Below are 25,660 nucleotides of genomic sequence, written 5' to 3' on the forward strand. Positions count from 1 at the left end.
GTCCCTGACTGCAAGAGTTTACAATCTAAAAATAACATGAATGATTTTTTTTTAATTCATTTAAAAATAAAGGATGAATTGTGTTTTTTTAGCAGCCCGGAGTCCCAATTCAATCCAAGTTTAGGTTAAGTAATTGAAGTTTGCTGCAGCTTTCAGAAGCAAAACAAGCACGCCAGCCTGTCAACACATAATCACTGTCAAGCTTTCAAACGCGGCAGATTATAATCAAATTTCATTTCACACTCAATGTGGTTTTTTAACTGTTTTTGCCTGTATGTGGCAATCACACACAGCTTGCTGCAGATGTAAAGCTCAGCACACAAGAACACATGCAGAAGCAAAGAGTTACGCAGATGTGACTGAAACCATTTTTTCTAACCAGTACTTCTATAAGACTCCTGAAGGTTTCCATAAAGAGAACCTGCCACTTCTAAATGATGTCATATAGGGACTTGTTATCCCCTTTGTTAAAAAAACAAAAGTAAAAATAGTAAAATTAATAAAAGTAAAACATAAGAAATAATAAAATAAAAAAAATGGTAAAAGTAAAAAATTATAAAAAATAAAATAAATAAAAATGAAAAAGGTGATAAGTAAAAAAAATAAAAACCAATAAAATAAATATAAATAAGTAAAAATAAAAGTTAAAACCAACCCTGCTGCCCCCCGCCATCTAATTCGAATGAACATGTGCACGTAAGGCATACACATGTATGTAAACGGTTAGGGATTTCAGATTGATGTGCTGGGATCAGCACTGTGCCCGGGTACACACACCAGCAGCTGTGCATGGTAGTGCAGCTGCTGGTGTGAATGCAGCCAAAATGGCAGACCGCCGTACAGACACGGACGGAGTTCTGTCTGGACCACAATTAGGACCACGGTTCAATGAAAATTTTACATTACCAGACCTCCTTATATTTTAATTCACTACCCCTGATCTATGCAAATGAACTATAAATCAACCTCTATTTGTTAAACTGATGTGCCATGGTATGAAAGCATTATCTACCAACAACAAGCATTCCTGTCCAAACTATCTCTCCTGCAACCTAACCTCCTAAATGTCCTGCAACCTAACCTCCTAAAAGGACACAAAAAGTATGGAGGCAGGCAAGGCTAAAGCACGCCTTCAACACTACCTATCCAAGCAATGAAATCACCTGTCTGCCAGCCCTACACCTTTCCTTCACAGCATGAAGTACAACTAAATTAGAGGTTCAATTTAAATGTTTGACTCATGGAACATTGGGAGGGTTCCCCAAATAAAATGAACAATGACCTTGATCAATGGGCTTTATTTCAGCTTAAAACTGTCTGACTAGCTCAAGTAAAAAAATAATGTATAGATAAAATGTATTTTATGTAGCCCAGTCATTGCTGAGTAAACCACACACTGATGGTTCTAGCATAGGACACGCAAAGCTTTTACCCCCTAGATCTCTATTAGCCAAGCTTCTTCTAGCTGATTTCTGATCACAAGCACCCCACTTGGAGTTGTATGGTTCCATTCCTACTTCTGATTGGCTGGACGCAGGGAAGGGGGGAACTCTGTGTGCTGCATGTAGGGGTGTCTCTGTGTGCTGCATGTCAGGGGGTGTCTGTGTGCTGCAAGTTGGGGGCGTCTCTGTGTGCTGCATGTCAGGGGGGTCTGTGTGCTGCATGTGGGGGGTGTCTCTGTGTGCTGCATGTCAGGGGGGTCTGTGTGCTGCATGTGGGGGGTGTCTCTGTGTGCTGCATGTCAGGGGGGTCTGTGTGCTGCATGTGGGGGGTGTCTCTGTGTGCTGCATGTCAGGGGGGTCTGTGTGCTGCATGTGGGGGGTGTCTCTGTGTGCTGCATGTCAGGGGGGTCTGTGTGCTGCATGTGGGGGGTGTCTCTGTGTGCTGCATGTCAGGGGGGTCTGTGTGCTGCATGTGGGGGGTGTCTCTGTGTGCTGCATGTCAGGGGGGTCTGTGTGCTGCATGTGGGGGGTGTCTCTGTGTGCTGCATGTCAGGGGGGTCTGTGTGCTGCATGTGGGGGGTGTCTCTGTGTGCTGCATGTCAGGGGGGTCTGTGTGCTGCATGTTGTGGGCGGGATCTCTGTCTGCTGCATGTCGGGGGACGACGACTCTGTCGGCTGCATGTCGGAAGGTGGGGTGGCTCTGCTGCATGTCGGGGGGGATCTTATGCATGTGGGGGATCTAATTCATGCCAGGGGATGTGTTGCCTCTAGGGGGATCTTTTGCCACATCACCATTATGGTTGCTCTCAAAGGGGTCTATGGTATGCTGACTCACAGGTGGCTGTGCAGGTGTTATGGTGGGCTACGTGGGGTCTATGGTGGGCTAACCCTACATTGCTGTATAATGTATTGCAGGGATTTGTAGTCCTCTATAGCTGGTGTCATTCTGCATTGCCTGAAGACCCCCAGAAGGGCGCTGGGATGAATGTTCATAACTAAGACATGGGGCGGGGGATATTTTGTTCTGCCCGGGCAACTATAGCTCTGGTTACGTTACTGCTCTCAAGTAACCAGAAACTACATTTATCCGGAATCTACCAATCCCCATGGATGCCGGATAAAGGGGAGTTTACTTTATTATGGTTTCTGTAGTGTGGTGCAGGAAAGAGCAACCTGGACCCTTAATGTAAGCATAGGGAACTTTAGAGACAATTCCTCAATTAACCTCTCCTGAATCCAAAGCTAGAAAAAATACATTTTTGGCTGGAGTTCCACTTTAAAGCAGCGAGGAGACAGGTAAAGTGTGGGTGGCCGGCTTAGGAGACTTCCATGTGCACATACCGTTAGAGTTTGTGGTGTACAGAGCAATGATACGCCATGATCTCTAGCAACTGTGTTGGAACGTTGGCTTTCATCAGCTCAGTGTAGCGAGACCAATTCAATATTTTTCAGCTGACACATCATATGAGTGAAAAAGCTCTGGAGGTCCAACTTTTATTTTCACGTCATTGCACATTGGTTGTCCTCAGTCACCATTAATCTGTCACCTTTTCTTCACCAACTGAGACATAACTCCCAACTGACCCTCATTAAGGTGACACTAAACTCTAAACACAAATAAGATACATTTTGTTATTAGTTAAGGTACCTGAATGTATTTTTAAGGTTTAACTCCTGAGTTACACCTTAAAAATACATTCAGGTACCTTAACTAATAACATAAATGTATCTTATTTGTGTATCACTCGGCTGTAGATCCCCAAATCATCTCTGAATTGGTGCTGACTAGGGATGCACCGATACCGGTTATTCGGTATTGAGTACGAGTACCGGTATTTGTATTTCGGTACTCGCCGATTCCGAATACCAATACCGGAAGTCCCATTAAGGAAGCCGGGCGGCGTGTAATGCCTCGCCACCCCGCTTCCCATTAGCAGGGACGCCGTGGGCCATGCTTCTTGTCACTAGGTGATGAGAAAGCATGGAGCCCGGCTTCCTGATTGGCCGGGAAGCTGGCTCCATGCTCCCTCGTCACTTGTGACGAGGGAGCATGGAGCCGGCTTCCCAGCCAATCAGGAAGTCGGGCAGCGTGTAATGACTCGCTGCCCGGCTTCCTGATACCAAAAGTATTGGGCTAGGCATCAGAGCATTTGGGCGAGTACGAGTACTCACCCAAATACTCAGCATCAGCATAGATACCAATACTAGTATCGGTATTGGTGCATCCCTAATACAGACACTGTCCTTCCTTCTGGAGGAAGGCTACTTTTGTTCCCCATGGTCCCTGTGTGTGTTGTAAAGTAGTCACCTCTCCAAGGTCGCTCCCATGATGCACTACAATCTCCATACAAATGACCAAACTTAACGTGAGATTGTAGTCCATCTTTAGAACTGGTGGTGGTTGAAGGATCAGCCTCTGTGACAGTTTGCTGTAACTTGTCCGCAGCCTCTGACACTGTGATCTGAAAACACGTGTTCCTTAAGCGGTGCTGGTTTCTTGTGTTTGCTATGATTATGAGGCGCCTTAAGGCTATTTAGCCACACCCATCTGTTTTGCTGAGACATGCTTTACATGCCACTTAGATGTGCCGCTTTCATGTTTTGGAAAGATGGGAGGGAGGTGTGACTGTGCAGCTAAAATCTATTTAAATCAACGGCTTCAGTGCCACAAGCTAAAAATAATGATTTCTCAGCTGCACTGCACTTATGTAATGACTTGAGAAACGGATCACAAACTGCTCAAAGACGGCAGCCCCCGCATACATTTAGCTAAGCCCATCCCATCTGAATGCAGAACTGCAGAAAGCAGAGTGAACACCTAAAGCAGGGGTAGCCAAACTTCAGCCCCTCCATCTGTGGTGAAACTACCCATTCCATAAAGCATGGCAAAACTCTGACAGCCACAGTCATGACTTCCAGAGGGGGATGTGTAATGGCATTTGTAGTTTCGCAACAGCTGGAGGACCGAAGTTTGGCTATCCCTGCTCTAAAGGAATCGCTGATGCTTTCCTTTCTTATGTCTGTGAAAGTTCTCATTCATCCAGGTCATGGTAGATCTGTAAAAAATAAGTCGAGGCAACTGGACTTGCTGCATTTTTCTTGAAGACGTTTCACTGTCATCCAACCAGCTTTCTCAGTTCAGAATGACTTGTACAAATGTATTCCCAGATCATTTTTTGCACAAGTCATTCTAAATTGAGAAAGCTGGTTGGATGTCCAGTGAAACGTCTTCAAGAAAAATACAGCAAGTCCAGTTGCCTTAATTTATTTTTTACAGACTTTCCTTTCTAAAGGCCCCCACACACCTTACGATAATCGTACGATAATCGCGGGAAATCCCGCGATCGTACGATTATCGTAAGGTGTGTGGAAGCCGTGCGACCTCTACTACTGTAAGGTTGCACGACTTTAAACTTACGGACATGTTTGAAAACCCGCCGAGCATCGTACGATGTTCGGCGGGTTTGTGGCATGTCCGTACGATAACAGCCGTACGGGCCGGTGTGCGCAAGCGCACACTGCCCGTTCGGCATTGCGGTCATCGGAAGCCCGCCCCTCAGGGGGCGTGGCTTGCGATCATCGCAAGTACGATCTGCCTATGCAAGATAGGCAGATCGTACGTTTTTTTAAGTACCTTACAACCATCGCAAGACAAAAGTCTTGCGATGGTTGTAAGGTGTGTGCCCAGCCTTAGTCATGGTTTATGGCGTGTTGCTGTCTGTACTATACGATGAAGACAGCAGACAGGCTGACAGTAAACAAAGCCGTTTTTACATTGGCCAGAGTCTCAAAGCACATGGAAAGGAATCATAATGTCATATCTGAATCGCTGTATGTTGTCCCTGAAACATAAATGCCAAACCTAATGATCTTTTTTGTACATACACTTTGAAATTGTAAGTTATAGGCCGTGCATGTAAGCAGACTTGCATCTTCCATATTTCATATCGTCCATATGCCATCTTGCCTAGTCTCTTCAGCAGTAGTGGGAGGTGATGAAGGGGTGCTACCATCTGAGGGAACTGATGTAATTGTTCCCTCACAGGAAGTTATCTTCGTTCTTGCCAGGAAGCAGCCTGTGAAAGGGCAGATCTATGCCTCCCTAATCCTCCCTGCGGTCTGCTCTCTTTTAGGTTTGTTGCAGGATAGGCCCGGGATAGGCCTAGGGTGACCACATTATTCTCTGCCCCTTTTGCAGATATATAGGAGCATAATGATGTACTAAGAGGGAGGTGTGATGAACCTCTGAGCTGTGCAGCCAGAGGAGCTGAAACCAAGAGGTCATAGAGAATCCCAGGTTCCTGCTGCTATACAGGTACAGCAGCCTGGAAACTTATTTGCTCATCGGCTTCATCTAGTGGCCATAATGTAATATTACAACACAAAGGGGCGTCTCTTTAATGAGGCAACAGCAAAAAGTTTCCCAGCACATTCACCAGCCAGCATGCACAAAAAACTTGTCTCACCGCTAAGGTTAAAAACAGAGGTTTTAGATACACGTTTGCTGCAGAATATGTGAAAGCCGCACTGCCTCGTCAAGGCACCTCTGTGTAGTGCGGCCCTAACTCTAACCTACGAGAGTCTCCATCTTGGAGCACATGTAGCAAAAGATAAAATTGGGTGCAGGTTCGCCAAGGGGCGGCAGGCAGAGTGTTATGGCTGCTCTTTTGCAGACAGTTTACAGTGTGCCTGCTGCTACTCTTCCAGCCAGGGCCTCCCAGGTTGCTAAGAGCCAGACGGGTTGTGATGTCGCTGGTTGCCAGGAGCTGGGTGGGATGCAAAGCCAGACCGGGAGGGCGTGTCACCCAACCCCCCACCGTCCCCCCTCCATCTAGTGGTCATATAGAAATATTACAACACTACATTCAAACAGGAAAAGCTCCATCTAGTGGCCATGATGGAATATTACAACCAGGCATAGGCACGGAACAAGGCTGTGGCGGACATTTTCCAAAGTACAGACCTTAGTGAAGGACACCAAGGTACATTTCAAATTAAAACCATCAAAAACACTCTGTCTAGTCTCTTTATTTAGACACAATACTTTCTACAGCAATGCAGAATGGCTTCAGCTACAGAGGACTAAAACTCCCGGCAATACTTTATACAGCAATACAGAATGGCTTCAGCTATAGAGGACTACAACTCCCGGCAATACTTTATACAACAATGCAGAATGGCTGCAGTTCTGTATAAAATATTGCTGGGAGTTGTAGTCCTCTATAACTGGTACCATTCTGCAGTTCTGTATAAAGTATTGCTGGGGGTTGTAGTCCTCTATAACTGGTACCATTCTGCAGTTCTGTATAAAGTATTGCTGGGGGTTGTAGTCCTCTATAACTGGTACCATTCTGCAGTTCTGTATAAAGTATTGCTGGGGGTTGTAGTCCTCTATAACTGGTACCATTCTGCAGTTCTGTATAAAGTATTGCTGGGAGTTGCAGTCCTCTATAGCCAAAGCCATTCTACATTGCTACAATACAGAACGGCAGCAGCTGCAGAGGACTACAACTCCCAGCAATATTTTATTCAGCAATGCAGAATAGTTCCATCAGTTGTGGGCTACAAATGATGACACTATAGAACATAGCTGAACTATAGAACACAGGTGAAAGCAGTCACCTTTTCTGACTGTCCTCGGCAGGAACACCGTGCACCAGGGAGAGTTGGTGGGTTCTGTAACTAGGCCGCTGCCCACTGGGTACTCATGGCCGAAGCCCCAGCGCTGCCTCGTAGTGTGCCTGCAGGTCTGACCTGCAGTACATTTATGTATGTTCACCTCCGGCCTTCCATCCCGGCTCCCTCGGCAGTGCCCGGTAGCTGACGGCCGGCGCCCCCACTATCTCTGCACTGGGGTAGCCCTGGTGTCTGTGAGTACTATACTGAGCCCCCCTAGGCTCGGGCCCTGCTACAGCTGCACCAGCAGTAGTTCCACCCCTGGCTGTAGAGCTGCTTGCTGCTACTAGGGTGGGGGAGAAGCCTTTGCAGAGGACAGCAGCCAGGCCCGACGCTGGGTTGGGGGAAGCCTTTGCAGAGGACAGCACTGCTGTCCTCTGCAAAGTCTCTCCCCCCACCTTAGCATTGGGCCCCTACTCAGCCTTGGGGGACCAGCTGCTTGCTGCTGTGTTGTCCTCTTCAGAGTGCTCCCCCCCACCCCAGCGTCGGACACCAAGCTCAGCAGCTGCCCCCCCCCCCAAGCTCTGCTTGCTTACCTTTCCACTCCAGCAGCCTCTGCTACCACTTTGCTCTTCTTCACTGCCGCCTGCTAAAAAGCAAGCTCCGCCACCACTGCACGTAACCAGGAAGGTACCAAATCATGCAAGTGTACAGGGAGGGTCAGGGCCAGGAGTGTACCAAGTTCATTCCAACTGTACTGTACAGCTGCGGCAAACCTTGCAGGGCTTATTCACACCAAATCCAGATCAGATCTGCATGAGTTTCTGCACGTGCAGTGCAGTGCATTTTGCCGCGTTTTGGCCCGTTTTTTTAAAATATTTGCTTTGCCTAAAATGAGCTCCCAGTGTGTTCCAGGGCGTTTGCATGCATATTTGATGCGTTTGCATGCGTTTTGGTGCGTTCCAGAGCAGAAAAAATAGGACATGCTCTGGAACTGAACGCTGTGGTGTGGACCAGAGCCCAGAATACCATTGGAATACATTGGATGCATTTTTGATGCGTTCTGTAACTGCTCTGCTCTGCACTTGGTGTGAACAAGCCTGCAAGGGCCACTCCCAGACACCAGTCAGGGTTGAACAAAGCAGCCCAATACTGCTGGTGTGAGCGAGCCCTTAGCCCTCGTTCACACCTGAACATTTTGTAGCGCGTTCTACTCTCGACGAACGCTCTACAAAACGCTCAAAAATATCAATCCCATTGTATTCAATGGTCTCGTTCCCACCTTGGCGTATTTCCGCCCGTCCCTAACGCGCTACAAAACGGCCCACGCCTGAAAAGGTACAGGTACTACTTTGGGCCGTTTTGTTGCGCGTTTCCATTGGGCTACAGCCAAGTAGCCTTCGGAAACGCGCAATGGTCGCTCGACTTTTTTACCGCGAATCGCGGTAAAAAAACGCGCGACGGTCGCGCATATGCAATACGCCTAGGTGTGAACGAGACCTAACGTGGGGGGGTAGGGAATAAGTAGTTCAAAGGAATAAGGGAACATTATTGGTGCTTGTGGAAGTGAGGAGGATGCTGCATTTCTGGCAGGATCATCGGGTATTTTCTGGTAGCCACGTGCAAGAATGTGCGGATCGTTTTGGCACGTTTTGCCGCCACTCATCAGCATAAAGCAGCCCATTCGTTTCCATGGGCTACCGTACAGGTGACACATGTGGCAACAGCATTTTTTGCTAAGACACACGCCATGCTTGCCACATTTGGGGTTCCATTAACAAATGATGTCACCTGCACGCAGGACATATGCTTCTCCCCTTTGTATGAACGCGCACAGAATTGCGCCATTTTGTTCACGTTCAAATGCACGGCTGGTGCATGCTCTACTTTTTTTCACCGCAGCGCAACGCGCGCAAGTGCACGTCAGCGCAATGCAACCCACCGCAAAGAAAGATAAAATGATATGAACAAAAAAAGAAGGATATGACCTCACAGGAAATAACAACAACAAAAAGCAACACAACGTGCGTCACAACACGTGCATGCCTTATGGTGTGAATATACCCTTAAAGGGCAATAACATACAAAGTATCACCCATCCTTAACCCTTTGTTAGGAGGGGGATTCATAAAAACTGATGGCAACCAATCAGCTTCGATCTCTCATTTTCAAATCTCAACTCAGCAAACTGAAGAGAGAAGCTGATTGGTTGCCATGGGCAATCTGTCTGCTGCAGTTTTGATACATTCCCTCCTTAGCGTCCAGCTAGTTTACAGCTGACAATTAAGATCTGCCGTGCACAGTACACACAGGGTTAATTAGAGTGAACATTACACCCCAGCCCCCTCCTTAAAGAATAATTAAAGCCTCCGTTTTTTTTTTTGCATAGATCTACTGCTAGCGAGCAGTAGATCTATGCAAAAAGTGTAAAAAGAAAACAAAAACGCTTTTTACAGAGGTTAATACTCGCCTGTGTCTTCCCTGCGCGCTGCCGTCCGAAAATGTGAAGATCCTCGGCGGCCGCAAAGCATCTTGCGGCGGGCGCATGCGCGGTTCACATTTGTGGCCGGCTTCCTAGCCAATTAGGAAGCGGGTCATGACGTACCACCCGCTTCCTGAGTGGTCAGGAAGCCAAGCTGCCCAGCAGTGTCACTAGGCAGCTTGAAGCCAGATTCTTAGCCATACATGAAGCCAGGAGGCGAGCCATTACGCACCACTCAACTTGCCGATTGGTCAGGAAGCCAGGCTGCCTAGTGACAAGTGGAGCCGGCTTCCTAGCCAATTAGGAAGCGGGTCATGACGTACCACACCACTTCCTGAGTGGTCAGGAAGCTAGGCTGCCTTGCAGTGTCACTAGGCAGCTTGAAGCCAGCTTCTTAGCCATTCAGGAAGCGGGTCATTATGCACCCCTCGACTTCCGGACTGGCCAGCAAGCCAGGCTGCCTAGCGACAAGTTAAGCCAGGCTGCTTAGCGACAAGTGACCTGCCTCTGGGCTTCCTGATTGGCCGGGAAGCCGGCTCCATGCCCCCTCGTGGCATTGCAGGTCAGAGGGAATCTCTCTAATGGGGGGTAAGTATCGCAATATTTGGGCACGTACAAGTACTCACCCAAATACTCATTATCGGTACCGATACTCGTATTTGGTATCTCCAATTTAAAGTCATGCCATGCGAATGGGAACATGTAACAAAAATAACTTTGTCTAAAACGCACTGCACTGCAGCTAACATACTGACAGCCCCACTGGAACGCATCAAAACACATAGCACCGCGTCTGCAGATCCGCACCTGATCAGGACCTGAAAATCACGTGAACAGGGCCTTAGCCCCGTTCACACTTGTGCGCGTGCGACATTGTACACGCATATGCACATTTATGTGCACCGCATACAGGGCAGCCCATTTATTTCCTTTGACTGCCCCTCACCGCACGACAAACAAGTCCCTGCACTTTTCCTCCCCAAATGCACGCTACTTTATTACTATGCGTTTTGGAGCAATTTCACACCAAGTCAGGTGCATTGCGGGGCCATTCACATTGCAGCGTGTGTTACAAAGCGACACGCATTGTGGTGCACGGTGTTGCAGCACACGGATGCGATTGTGGGGCTCAGTGACTGTGTCGCTGGTGAAGATGCAATCACCAAGCCCAGTTGCAATGGAGTGGTCCTATCATTGCAGGATTGCATGCAGGGGGCCACAGACACAAACTTGTCACAGGAAGGAGAATGATTCCACCTAAAACTAACATGTACAATTCTGGGTGGACGACTCAGTCTCTGATATAATAAATGGTGACATTATTCTAGACACTGACTCAGCTGACTTCAGTGTCCTGGTCACCCCATCCCCCTCTCCGCACCCCCCTGTACAGAGCTGCACCCCTTGTTCATCACTGCTCCTTTTGTCCACCAACTAAGCCCTGAGCTCTAGTGGGCGTGGCGACTCCTGTTTTCGAGCATTTCCCATTGGCCGAGACGCCTTTCTCTCTCCTCGCTCTGCGATTGGCTGGCACGAGCAGTTACCGGGGGGCGTGACGCGACGAGCGGCTCGCCTGCCATTGGCCGGAAGGAACTTGAGGCGGGAGGCTGGTCCCTTGTCAGAGCGATGAGGGACGAGGTGGGCGCGGCTATGGCCAAAAAGGGCCGACGGTGGGAGGAGCAAGTGAGTGGGTGATGCCAGTGGGCGGAGTAGTGGGTGTGACCGTCGGAGAGGTTATACATTTCCCATGTGGGGTAGGCGTGGCTGTGCGAGTCAGTCCCGCCCTGTCGTGCCTGTCATTCGACCCCCTTCTCCTGTGGCCGGTCTGTGCTCTCGGGGCGGCCCGCAGTGTACAGCTTGCCGGCCGTTGTCCCCGTACAACAACAACAACAGCAAGCCAGAGCACCGGCCGGGGGAGGGGGACACCATGAACAGCACCGACAGCCTGAGCAACAGCGGAGACTATCTCATCTGCACCAACTGCCACAAAGTGCTCAGAAAGGTGAGCCCCTTTAAGATCTGCAAACTATTACCGAGCTTTCAAGTCACTGCAACAGTCCCTGTGCAGGTGCAGCATGCGGGAGAACTACAAGTTGCAGCATGCCGGTGCATGCCAGAGTTCCCTGTATTCCCCGATTTCTAGGGACAGATGGCTCAGAGTGCTGGATTGACTTCTCCCTATGAGGGCTGCTCTGCCTTGCATTCATTGCATTGTCCAGATTTTCTATGATGGGGGTTGTAGTAGACTGACCATTGGTTATGCAGCATCATTACACCAAGCAGCAAAGTGACCCCAGAAATCCATTGGAAGTGTCAGGGTCTGCTGAGCATTGTAGTCCTCCCCTAGAAGGAGCTATACACGGGATATACTTTACACTTGTTGGTAGGATGCAGAAAAACGTTATAAATACTCGAGAGATCTGTTCTGTTCTGATTTCAAGAGAAGGATTAACATCGGTGGGGTTGCTGCTGGCGACAGTGATGACCGATGTATAACCGGGGATATCAGGTTTTTTTGGGGCTCCATGCAACTGCACGAGGGCCCTGCGAGATTTTGGGGCCCATTTATATGAGATGTGGGTCAGGTGGATGCTGGGAGTATTTTCTTTATTGGCCCTAGACCTCGGCACTGCCCACATCTTGGGTAGGTGATGAGCCGTATTCATGCTTCATATTGTCCTAATTGTTCCCCTTGTTTAATGAGAGAGGGGCAAGACCAAAACATTTTCTTGCATAAGGACCCTCTGGGGTTTAGGGGCCCATTTACATTAGATGATGGTCAGGTGGCAGCAGGGTCTCTTTTCTCTACTGCCCTGTAGCCCTCCTCCGTCCTGTAGACCTCTGGACCTCCTCTATCCTGTAGACTCCCTTCGTCCTGTAGACCTCTGAACCTTCCACTGTCCTGTAGACCTCCTCCGTCCTGTAGACCTCTGGACCTCCTCCGTCCTGTAGACTTCTCCCGTCCTGTAGACCTCTGGACCTTCCACCGTCCTGTAGACCTTCCAGCATCCTGTAGACCTTCCACCATCCTGTAGACCCCTTCACTGCTCTTGTTTAATGGTGCCCTAATCATTCTCCTTAATTGAAGGAGGGAGGGTGGCCTAAAAAAGGTCCTAGCCTAGGGGCCCACTTACATGAGATGAAAGTTTACATGGCTACTGGGACTCCATCCTCCACTATCCTGTAGACCTCAGCACTGCTCATATCTAGGGCAGTGCTGAGGTCTGCATTCTTCATATTGCCCTAATTCCCCTTAATTTAATAAGGGAGAAGGGCCCAGGAAATGTTCTCTCCCAGGGGCCCTTGGCTGACCACCACTGGATGCATCGGATACACATCTGCATAGATTTCCACCTATGGTCCTTGACTGATAAATAATCCAAACGTGAAATAGATCCTTCTCATGCGTAAACTGCATATTTACCATCTTGCAGTTGTGACATAGAACGCAGGTTTTCCTCTGTAACAAGCCAACATTTGCCACCCCGCAGGTCAACTTTTTGTCTGATCTTTTTATTACCTTCTCCGATGATACTCGGCGCCATTGTCACACAGCATTGTGAGGAGCATTTCTCCAGCCCGTCAAAGAACCCTCCAGACATGACATGTCAGTATATAACTGCCACCGGACTGAAATGTGAGCGACGTGCTCCTACTGTGACAACCAGTAAACACCAATAATCTGTGTCACTGTCATGAGTTGCCTTGTAGTGTCTGTCACTTCTCTAATGCTACGCCTGCTTCCTTTACGGGCCACGGGTGATGCTTACAGGAATCTGGGAACTACAAATCTCAGCATATCCTTCTACTGGAGAGTCCTGGGACTGGACGTTCTACTAAAGGTGCCCATACTCTTTACAACCCTCGCAAGACTTTTGTCTTGCGAGGGTTGTAAAGTAATTTAAAAAACGTACGATCTGCCCATCTTGCACAGGCAGATCGTACTTGCGATAATCGCAAGCTCGCCCCGCTGAGGGGCGGGCTTCCGATGACTGCAATGCTGAACGGGCAGTGTGCGCATTGCACACAGGCCCGTGCGGCAGTTATCTCACGATCATGCTACAAACCAGCTGAAAATCGTACGATTCTCGGCTGGTTTTCGAACATGCTCGAAATACAAAAGTCGTGCGACCGTACATTAGAAACGGTCGCACGCCTTGCATACACTTTGCAATTCTCCTACGATCGTGGGATTTCCCGCGATTATCGTACGATAATCGTGCAGTGTGTGGGCACCTTTAGTTTTACTAGGTTCATCCTGCCAGTATATCTGTAAAAAATAAGTCAAGGCAACTGGACTTGCTGTATTTTTCTTGAAGACGTTTCACTGGTCATCCGACCAGCTTTCTCATATCAGAAATTTCTGAATTGAGAAAGCTGGTTGGATGACCAGTGAAATGTCTTCAAGAAAAATACAGCCGGTCCAGTTGCCTTGACATATTGTTTACAGATATACCATGACCTGGATGAATAAGAACCTTCACAGACATCCTGCCAGTAGTTTTGTTGATTTTTCCACATCCTGTAACAGGGTGACAACACTGTTCTGCAGTGAAATCATGGCAGCGTTGTCACCCAGTGGATACAGTTGGTTTAGACGTACTTTTAGTTACAGAGTTAGCTCCAGCTTCCACTTTTAATGCTGTTATAACAGTTTGTTTTAAGGGAAAAAGGAATAAAACGTGACCAGTGTAAGGACTCCTGGGGGTGCAATGTGGGTTGTCTCACTTTTGCTGGACAGCTTGGCCTGCAAGCTAGCATGGAGGAAATATAATAAAGGTGTGTGTATTCTGAATACTCTCATTACAGGTATAAACCCCACACAGTAGCAGAATGTAGATGATTTTGGATGGTCAGAATACATAAACTGTATCCGTATATCTGTATATTTCAACTGACATTTCTGTTATGACGGGTGCCGGCATGTTATATGTATATTGGTGTTTGTATCCAACACCAGCATGTAAAAGTACCGAAAACCTCCCATTTATTACTGCGCCACCCACACAGCACCACCCATAGACTTCTTGAGCGGCAGCGGGATCAACACTGCAAATGAGTGGTAATGGGCTTGCGTGTGCATTGGTTGAATCAAGAGCGGTGAATCATGGGAGTTGTAGTAGCTGTTGAGCAGTGCATGAAGATGGAAGCTGATTGGTTGCCATGCACAGCTGCTCCAGATTCTGTCTGCTCCAGTTTAAATAAATTCCCCCCCACAGTGCACTGCTTGTACTGCAGAACCTGACGTCCAGGGGGTTTGGAATGACTTTCGTTGACAGCGTGGTGCGGGGAAAATCAATTTTGCTAGAAATCAGGCAAATAAACATTGTTTTCAGATTGAACGTCTTGCCGCCAACAGCCCTTGCAGACGGGTATGAGCCCATGATCATGTGACCGCCATCACATGATCGGGAGCCCATACATGGCTCCCAATTGTAGACTGTGACCGCAATGTGTCAGTGGGAGCACACAGTGAGCATGCTTCTAGCACAGCGCAGTGGACGTATACATGTGGCGCCTTTGCGGTAAAGCCCACCTTCTTGCTGCCACATATATGTTTCAGCTGGTCAGGAAGTGGTTAATGAAAGTTTTTTTATTTACTTGATCCGAAACGTGATTTTTTAAAAAAAATTTTAAAACTTTTTCAGGACTCTTTAATGAAAGGAATTGCACCTTGTAACGATCACCGCATTGGCCTCTAAATGGAAAGATCTCACCAGTGGTAGATAAAACAAAGCCCCCTAGGGCAGGGGGAGGCAACTTAAGCATACCAGCTGTGGTGAAACCTCAAATCCCATCATGCCTTTGCCTTTAGGAGTCATGCTTGTGGCTGTCAGTCTTGCAATGCCTCATGGGACTTGTAGTCCCATAACAGCTGGAGAGCCAAGGCTGCCTACCCCTGTATCAGGGGGATTTACATTGACAGATCTGTCCAAAAAAATAAATCTACACTTAAGTGTTGTGTGGATTGACCCTTTATGTGATTCATCATCGGTCATGAACTGCTGACAGCGACTGTTACTGCCAATCCTCGGTACGCTCTAGATTCGGTGGTTGTTATTAGGCAGTAGGTGTTCCTGTCACAATGTACAATGTGTGTATATAGCAATGCTCTGCGGATAATCCCCCCCTCGGGCAGAGGTATTGAATTTCGCACTGATATTCCTCAATTAGTGATGGTTACCTGGAGGCTTCCACCATACAACTCAATAGATCACACGCCTTTCATGTCGCAGAGATGTCCGGACCTGCCTTGTTTGCGCACTTGACATGTTCTGCATGTCCGTGACTTGCTCGTTCTCTGCTCACAATCCCATTTAATTCACATTTCACTGTAATTGATGATAATTATTGCATACATGTTCATAAAAGAAAAAAAAAAGTGCATATATTTTTTTAATTTTACATTTGAGCCAGTAAAGCAATGCATCTGCAATCAGTGGATCGCGGGTGCAATGCTCAGGCTCCTGCAGACTCTTCCTCCCGTCCAGATGGTACCTTGTTCAACCTTAGTCTAGCTGGCCCCATACGCTGGTTAGATTTTGGTCAAATTCTGCTGACTTGGCTGAAATTTGACCAGCATGTGGCCCAGTCGGCACCAATCCCCCACCCCCGTTGGACAGAAGTCTAGTAATTTTTTTTTTTTGTCAATACCGTAGAGCCGTCCAAAAATTCTCAGCCAAACAATGACATCAGCTTCAGTGTTTGGGTACAGCCAAGGGGTTCACCCATCTATGCTGTTTAGGATGGATGGTGGAATTGGAGGTTCCCCAAAGCAGTCAGTGTATGTGGGCACCCTTATCCCCAAAAGTGTCTCCCAGTCCTCCATAGACAGAAGTTCATTACCCCATTTAACCGAAAACAACCAAATTGGACAACAGTCATCTCCTTCTATCTATAGGCTGCTTCACACTTCATCATTGTTGGCCAATTTTATTGCTGGATCAAAATTTGGGGACAACTTTAGCTTTTGATTTTGAGAATTTCTTGAACAATTCACTTATGAACAGTTCAGTTTTTGTATCCATATTCCGTCCTTCACCTCTCCTGCTACCAGGGAGATGTTTTGGATCTCATTCATATTTTTTGGGTGTAGTTCCCATGTATGTGTTGCCTTCATGTGCGTTGTACAAAAAAAATGTTCTCCATTTTAGGTGCATCAAGGTGTGTCAAGAGGCTTCTAGAAGTTATGTTCAATGGGGGGAATTTATCAAAACTGGAGCAGACAAAATCTGGAGCAGATGTGCATGGGAACCAATCAGCTTCTCTCTTCAGTTTGGTCAGTTAAGATTTGAAAATGAAAGAGAGAAGCTGATTGGGTGCCGTGCACAGCTGCTCCAGATTTTGCCTGCTCTTGTTTTGATAAATTCCCCTCGATGGGTCTTCTAATCGACGTTGGCTTTCGAGAATAGAGACAAGGAAAATGGAAGGAGCAGGATGGAATTTCTTTCTTGTTTTTTATCTGAGCTACATTCTAACCATAAATGTGATTTTTCATTTGGGGGAAAAAGTCGTACATATTGTAATGCTCTGGTGCTGGACACTAAAGAAACCTATTCATTACGTCCCGAATTCCGTTCAAGTAGAAAATCTGGTCAAAATTTGGGAAGGGCTTGTGAACAAATTTAGTTGAGTCAATGATGGCATTATGGAATGCTCTGATGAATGATTTTGAATGAACGTTCTAATGAACGGCCAGCTTTAGATATGCAGTTTCTTGAGTCCAGGGTCTGATGTCAATGAAGCCAGCTCCACTGAGCGCAACTAGAGAAAACCTCACAAGTTGGGCCCCAGATGTAAGTTTAAGGAACATTGGCAACCTGGCTTTTGGGATTTGTCCAGCCCTGTTCTAAACCCAAAATACAATTTATTGCAGCTTACCAGTCCTTAGATGTGAGGTCTAGGGCTGCAACAACTAATCGACATAATCGATGATTGAAAAAGTTGTCAACTTTTTCAATCATCACTACATTAGTTTTCCTCTCTTAAGCTTTCTTCCTGTTATTTTCACCTGGTGATCCTACAAATAACAGACTTCCTGTTCCTGGCTCCGCTCACTCCTCCGCTGTATCTATGGAGGGAGTCAGGTTGTCACAGGCTGGACTTCAAACCTCTGCCTTCATTCATTACATGGGGATGATGAGGATAGTAATTTAGACTAATAGTCATACTTTTTTTATGCTTCTAGCCCAACTCACAGAAAGTGATGAGGACACAGCATTTCTGGCAGGATCAACAGGGGTTTTCTGTACTTGTGGAACATTTTCTTCGCCTGAAGAAGTAAACTAGTAGACATCTCATGATGTCGGGATCCCCTAACTTAGATGCCGACTTTGTGCTAGGGCCCATTCACACCACATCCAGACCAGACCAGACCAAATTGTTTCTGGACCCAAAATGCATCCCTATGCTATTTCTGGCCTCCGTTCACACCAGCGCAGTCCGTACCAGACCAGAAAAGATGGGAAAATGAAGACAACGGCCTCTCGGACTTCACTGATTTGAGTTCATTGGCAGGCTAGCATGTGATAAAAGAAATCATTCTTTTTATATTAGCCTCCTTCTCACTAATCACATCAGGGGAGCTGTCACATGGAATACTGATGAACGTCTGTTATGGAGAAGTGTGTTTTACCCTCCTTATGTATTATCGCAGCCACAGGGATGGAGAAGTCATTACCCGACCTGTGGCCTTTGAGGGCTCTGACCCCGATTACAGAATGCTGGCCTCTGTCCCACTAATTGCATCAAAGAAATCATTTTTATGATGTGTATGGAAGCCAAACTATACGAGGCTTTTATGTTCCCGGGTTGGTTTTATTAGGCGTTTGCGTGTAGTGGAGGTGTTTACAAACCATTTGTATTATTATAGAGTTCTGGTTCACATTTTGAAATCGGGCCGAGATACTTTTATAATGCCTTTTTGTTATTGGGCTCCATTCATACCTAAGGACCCGGTTACACCAGATGCATTGGAGCTGTGCTGACCAGCGCAGCCCCCAAGGAGCTTACAATCTAAGGTCCCTATCTCACATAAAATACTAGGGCCAATGTAGACAGGAGCCAGATAACCTACCATCCTGTTTTTGGAGTGTGGCAAGAAACCGGAGTACCCAGAGGCAACACACACAAGCACATGGAGAACATAAAAACTCCATGCAGATAGTGTCCTGTCCAGGCTTTAGTATGTTCATTTCAAAAGTCGTTTTACAATATTTTAAAGCTGCAGCATCATTAACATACCTGGGGATCCCTACATAAAAAAACAACCCTTGCTCAGACACTTCCTGTTATGGGGTGACAACGCTCTGTCCCTGTCTCCCAACTTTGTTGTGAACCTAACACCCAGGTTTCTAATGGAAACTACAAGTGGCCCTTCAAACCAACTTTACACAGCTGTGGTCCGCTGTTGTCACCATTAGGGTACCATCACCCTGAGAAATGCCATGTAGCCATTGCTGGAGTGTATGTAGATAGAAGGGGCAGCAAAAAGGCTGCAGGAAATCAGCAGCGCTCAGATGCAACAAAGGTTTTAGTGATAAAAAAGCCAACTGTTTAGCACCTTGGGTACTGGGACTCCCATGGCACCTTGGGTACTGGGACTCCCATGGCACCTTGGCTACTGGGACTCCCACGGCACCTTGGCTACTGGGACTCCTAGGACCTCTAGAAGGTTGGAAAAATAGTGAGAACAAATATTTTTGTAATAAGACAGTTGTTTAGCCCCTTGGGTAAAAGCACTCCTGCGGCACCTCGGGTAAAGGGGCTCCTGCGGCACCTCGGGTAAAGGGGCTCCTGCGGCACCTCGGGGAAAGGGGCTCCTGCGGCACCTCGGGTAAAGGGTCTCCTGCGGCACCTCGGGTAAAGGGGCTCCTGCGGCACCTCGTGTAATGGGGCTCCTGCGGCACCTTGGCTACTGGCATTCCCTTGGCTACTGGGACTCCTAGGACCTCTAGAACAGGGGTGCCCATTAGATAGATCGCGATCTACCAGTAGATCGCAAAGCGAATTGACCTGTGTCTTGTCCTCCCGCACTGCTTGCGTGGCTGAATGTGTCAGATGCCGCAGACAGGAAGGAGAGAGTGGAGGAGACTTGGGAAGCTGCTTGGGTAACGGCGCTCCTGTGGCACCTTGGGTAATGGGGGGCAGTTGTCCTTGCCACCCTGGGCTCAGCGGAAGTAGGTTGGATTGCACCTGGAACAGGACCAGCTCTAGATCACAGCAGTGAGGAGGAGAAGGGGAGGTACATTTTGCAGGTAGAGATGCTTTGTTTTCCCCATTATATAACATGCCAGGCTTCTTATCTTTAGAACCAAGGTAGAGTTGGGCTTTATTAGGCTTCATATACATGCATTACATGAGTTGATTTTTCCCCTAAAACTTGGTAACCAGCAGGCATTTAAATTAGCATTTTCACATCCATTGTCCTTGTACATGTTTACGTATCTTAGCAGAGGCAGGAGGCGGCTCTCAGAAGGAAGATGCAGCGGGGAGCCTCTGAAAACCCAACCAGAGAGGCAGATCTTTAAATCACGGGCTAAGGAAGGTGTTATTAGATCCGTAAAGACAGCAACCAAATGTAAAAAGTATCCATATCAATTTAAAAGCTGAGAGAGATGCCTGTAAGACCCCCGATGTGTATACATACATTCTGTGCAGATCAGGATGTCTTGCCCACCGTGTTCTTTAATAAACTGTCATTGAGCTCCTGTGAGTTGCAGTGTTATTGCTCTAGGGGAAGAGTCTGTTGTTGAGTTTCAGATACTGAGTCTAAGAATGACTGCGCATAGCTATACACTTGGGGTGAGGGGCTTGTTGTGTGTCGGATGGATATGTGAACTCTCAAGTGGTCCTCCGTGGATATTAATAAAGTATCAGGTTGCAGACTTGACAAACACATGCGGGGAGGGAATCTTGGAGGCTTAACAATGCCGCTGCAACACTCCTGCCTTCTACCAGAACGTTCTCCTAAACTACGTCTTTTATCTAAGTGTATTAATGAGTAACCGCGGGCAGCAGATAAAGCCAAACCGAGCAATGCTACCGCTAGTCAGGAATTGGTGAAAATGTTTTTGGTGCCTGCAGGTATGTATGTTAAAGGAGAACTATGAGGTGAGTGCTTTTCACTCAGCCTCATAGTTCTAGCCGACGTGTGACAATGAGACTGTCGCAGGTCGGCTCAGTAGATCGGGAGGTGAGCGAACACATACCGGCATTCGCTCACTTTTCGATCTTGTCACGGCAGAGAGCCGTGACAGGGGTGGGACTGGATTCCCCCCTCCCCGATCCTCCAGCGCTGACTGGCGGAACGGACGGGGCGGGGACAGCTGGCTCTGGACTGGCGGAACGGACGGGGCGGGTACAGCTGACTCTGCCTCTAGATAGGCAGAGCCAGCTGTCACTCACGCAGCTGGGCGGATCCAGACATAATTGTCGGGATCCATTTCAGCTGCGGCGTCTCAGTATACGGCGAGCTGTAGCTCGCCATATACTGAGCTTAGGGTGACGGGAGGGCGCTAGTTTGTGTCCTTTAGGAGAACTATGGGGAAAAGCCCTAACCCCATAGTTCTCCTTTTAACCTTCAGATCCTTTTCAGTGTACCAGGGCAAGGATGGGCATATTAACCTCCCTGGCGGTATGATTTTTTTTCTTCCTTTTTTTTCGTTCTATTTGTTTTATTTTTTTTTTCTTCTAACTTTTCAATCTCCTGCCGGTTCCTCCCCCCTGCGACGCGAACGCTCGCAAGGGACGGATGCCGGCATCGGCCGGAGGACACATCATGGCTCGAGGGACAAGGTAAGAGGCGCGCTGTGTATTCCCGAGTATGGCTCGGGGTTACCGCTTAGGGTACAGAAAATTAACCCCGAGCCACACTCGGGAATACCGCCAAGGAGGTTAATATGAAATTCAGGAGCCAGTCTGTTCAATCCAGGAGCTTGACAACTAGTGACAACCGCAAAACTTAGGTGCCAAATTTTCCATAGGCGACACTTTAAAAGTCTGTACAGGTCATCAATTTAGAGTTAGAATTACTGTTCTCACTCTGGTTTGCGCAGAGATACCCGACGTGTGGCCCAATCGTCATTTTCATAGGTAGATGCACCCGATGCATGCGTTTACATTAGTTTGTGCATGTACAAGGGGGCTTTAAACTATTATTTATTTAATTAAAATTTTCATTTTTTTTTCATATACCTTTTTTTTTTCTACACTTAACTTTCTTGCTATCACATAGGGCTGATTGCTCCCTATGTAATAGCATATTGCTGGTGACAGGTCCTTTTTTACAGAGGCATTAGGGATCTGTTAGGCCCCTAATGCCACTTTTGCTGCCCAGTGAAGCTGATCACGCACAGATCTTGCTTGGTCATCTTCTTTTCAGACCTCTATGGCTGCGGAATGACGGCTCAAAACCCAGACATAACGTAATGGTTGTTGCTTCCGGTTTCATTCATCAGGAGGGAGAGCAGCAAATGGCTCTTCTCATACTGGCTGTCCAGGGCCCATGGAGGAGGTTGTGGGAAGTGATCGGGTGGATTTACAGCCCTCTGACACTTCTACATAAAAGTCAACGGTCGGCTGAGGGAGTTTAGACACACTCCTGGCTGCTACATCTCCCAGCTGCCACTGACAGGGTACTTATGTCCACAGCATCAGAAGGGTTAAAGCCCAGCTGACGTAACAAATAGATATTCAGCTAAATAGACATCTAAAAACCTCAATTTTCATAGTCCTATCTCCCCTTTCTTGTAGTATCAGTCACACGGTGTATCCGAAAAGAAATGATTATTATACAGGATTTATATTGCGCCAACAGTTTGCGCTGTACAATATAAGGAAGACATTACCATCACAATACAATTCAAGACAAGATGGTAAGGAGGGCCCTGCCCCTGAGGGCTTACAGTCTAAAAGGGAGGGGCAAGTGATACATGAGGAGGTTGCTGTGTGGGGATGAATTGTCTGAGAATGTAATGGTTCAGTGGTTAGGTTGTGGTGGGACAGGCTTCCCTGAACAGATGAGTCTTAAGGGATCGCCTAAAGGCAGTCAAGGTGGGAGATAGACGGACAGGTTGGGGTAAAGAGTTCCAGAGGATGGGAGAGAATCTAGTGAAGTCCTGGAGGCGAGTATGGGAGGAGTTGACGAGGGAGCTGGAAAGCAGGAGGTTGCTTGAAGAGGGGACGGTTAAGGTGATACTTTGAGACCAGGTTTGAGATCTAGTGGGGGGCAGAGTTGTGGATAGCTTTGTAAGTGGTTGTTAATATTTTGAATTTCATAAAAAATAAATAGGCCCAATAGGACCCAGAGCGTGACCCCCCCACTCCCAAGTGCACTCGGTACCCTAATGGACCTGGTCGGACACCTCTGCTCTCTTCTGACCCTGTGCCAGGACACTAGTGGCGGGGGGGGATTGGTGCTCATCTATGCCAATATATATAGAGCAGTGGGGTGAGATTCAGGAAGAGCCAAGTATTTTCGGCCATTAAGCGAGAAACTCACATCAAAATAACTGTACAGCAGCGCAGAAATATACAGAGAAAAATAGGAAAGACCTTAACCGGGGTTTAAAATGAGGAAGTGCAAAAAGTGTGTTTTAGGCCTTGTCCACGCCAAGCGCGTTCCAGGAGCAGAGCAGTTACAGAGCGGATCAAAACTGCGTCCAATGTATTCCAATGGGATTTTGGGCTCTAGTTCACACCGCGGCGTTCAGTTCCAGAGCATGTAAAAAAACTGCAGCAAGCCCTATTTTACCTGCTCTGGAACGCATGCAAACGCCCTGGAACGCACTAAAAGCCCATTCTAAACTAAACAAAACCATTTTGAGCAAAGATGCGGCACAACCCACTGCACTGCTTGTGCAGAAACTCATGCAGATCTGGTCTGCATTTGGTGTGAACAAGCCCTTAATGGCAGAACAAGAATGCGGTTCCACACGTGTCTGACAGCTGAACACATAACATACCTACTCCATAAAAATAAAAATGGGGTTCACTCTCCTATTTTGGAACCCAGTTGCTGGAGAGCAGCGTTGTATGAAGCCTGGCTTCATAGATGTCTCCTATATTGTCAGATCTTTACTACCCCGCGTTAAACATTAGCCTGCCAAAGTCCACACTGGAGAGTCTCGGTATGAAGCCAAGGCCATTGCTCATGTTGTTGGACCCGGGGTTCTTGCGCAACTCATAATGTATTGTGTGTCTCCGGTACTGAAGGTTGTTGGAGGTACGTTGATGCGGGCTTTTGTTGTTAAAGGTTTGATTTCAGCCAATCACGACTGAACAGACTTCTACTGATACATAAATCTGTTTTGAGTCTTGCTGGAATGGCAGATCCTTGCACACCGACGGACTGTAAATGAGGTCTGTTTTCCCTGCCAATGGATTTGTATCTCTGTCCATCCATCCCTGAGATTTACACAGCCAGCCTGGAGACTTGAATCTTCTTTTTTGCAGTTGAGTAATATAACTAGGTCTAGTCCCTGTGACTGGGTAGTGGAGCAGACTGATGAGTCAGTCTCACTCTCTACTCTCTCCCCCCTTTGTTAGCACCTAAGCATTGCAACACAGCTGGATTGGCTCCTCGTGCTGATTCTCTCTTTTCCAGTCTAAGCACTGCTGTATAGGGAATTGTAAGAAGCCGATATGACCGATATGAAATCCTGTTCAGGTACTTATACTAGTTTTTTTTTTAACGGAACTATTAATCCTTGCAGTGGGCCTACTTTCGCACTGGAAGGGTTAAGTGCTTGTTTTTGACTCGGTGCTAAAATAGAAAAAATTATATTCACCTGATCTCTGAGCCAGCTTGGTCTCAGGCTGGTCCCTGGAGCCTCTATTCCCCTCCGCTGCAGCAAGCTAAGGTCCCTGGGTTATCACAATTTGTACACAGTGCCCCCCCTCCCCCCCTCCTTGGGCGGATGCCAAGGGACATACCATTGCTACAGTAGAGGGGGGGGGGGGGATACAGGCTAGGGGAAGCGCAGTGACAACTGGCCGGCACCATGGTTTGGGTGAGTATAACTTTTTTTTATTTGAGAGCTAGACAAAAGGGAGCCGTTAACCCTTGCAGTTTGAGGGCTGCCCCACTGCAAGGGTTAAGGAAGGTTTTGGTAAACCCCACCTCAACCTAACCACTGAACTATCACATTCTCAAACAATTCATCCCCACACAACTACCTCCTCATGTATCACTGACCCCTCCCTCTTAGATTGTAAGCCCTCAGGGGCAGGGCCCTCCTTACCATCTTGTCTTGAATTGTAATGTGATTGTAATGTCTTCCTTATATTGTAAAGCGCTGTGCAAACTGCTGGCGCGATATAAATCCTGTATAATAATAATAAGGGATATTGTATAATAATTCTACAATCAGATTGTATAGTGTGTGGCCAGTAGTGATGAGCCTGGGTTCGTCTGAGTTTGTCTAAGCCCACGTAGACACCATTCTGACCCAATCAGAGGCGGCAGTGGTATTTTCCGCCCCATCGTGAGGAATGCCACTGCTGCATCTGATTGGGCTGGGAGGGGAGCGTGGCGTTCATATCTAGAGCTGCAGCTAACGATTATTTTGAAAATCGATTAGTTAGCCGATTATTAAGTTCGATTAATCGGTTAATCGGATAATAAAATACATTTTAAAAAATGGCTCCAGTAATGGGACTGCTAGTTTTTATTGAGATTGTAGTCCATCACAGGAGCAAGCTTGGAGCGGTGGAAGTAAAAAAGAAAAGTGTGGTCTGCAATATAGTGAAATGAAAAGTGTAAACTTATACAGCAATGAATGCAGAATGGCACCGGCTATAGAGGACTACAAAACCCAGCAATAGTACATTATAGCTGGTGGTATTCCACATTGCGCTGTATAATGTACTATTGCTGGGATTTGTAGTCCTATATACAGCGCAATGCAGAATACCACGAGCTATATAGGAATACAACAAATCCCAGCAATACATTATACATAGAGTGTATAATGTATTGCTGGGATTTGTAGTCCTCTATAGCTGATGGTATAATATACAGCACAATGTACCATCAGCTATAGAGGAATACAAATCCCAGCAATACATTATAGAGCGCCATGTGTGGGAAAGTGCAGGCTTACCTGAGCAGTCTTCCAGC

General features: G+C 47.3%; 1 protein-coding gene across 1 annotated transcript in view; it reads left to right on the top strand.

Annotated features, from left to right (window-relative positions):
• The first annotated feature begins 11,325 nt into the window (after positions 1 to 11,325).
• The window catches only part of SESN3 (sestrin 3), an 84,906-nt gene continuing 70,571 nt past the window's right edge, over positions 11,326 to 25,660 (top strand). The window contains exon 1 of the mRNA XM_018552943.1: positions 11,326 to 11,542. Within this exon, the coding sequence (XP_018408445.1) occupies positions 11,468 to 11,542 (75 nt within the window). The 5' untranslated portion in view covers positions 11,326 to 11,467. The remainder of the gene's footprint in view (positions 11,543 to 25,660) is intronic.

This window comes from Nanorana parkeri, unplaced genomic scaffold (genome assembly GCF_000935625.1).
Source record: "Nanorana parkeri isolate BGI_ZX_2015 unplaced genomic scaffold, ASM93562v1 scaffold102, whole genome shotgun sequence".
NCBI classification, from domain to species: Eukaryota; Metazoa; Chordata; class Amphibia; order Anura; family Dicroglossidae; genus Nanorana; species Nanorana parkeri.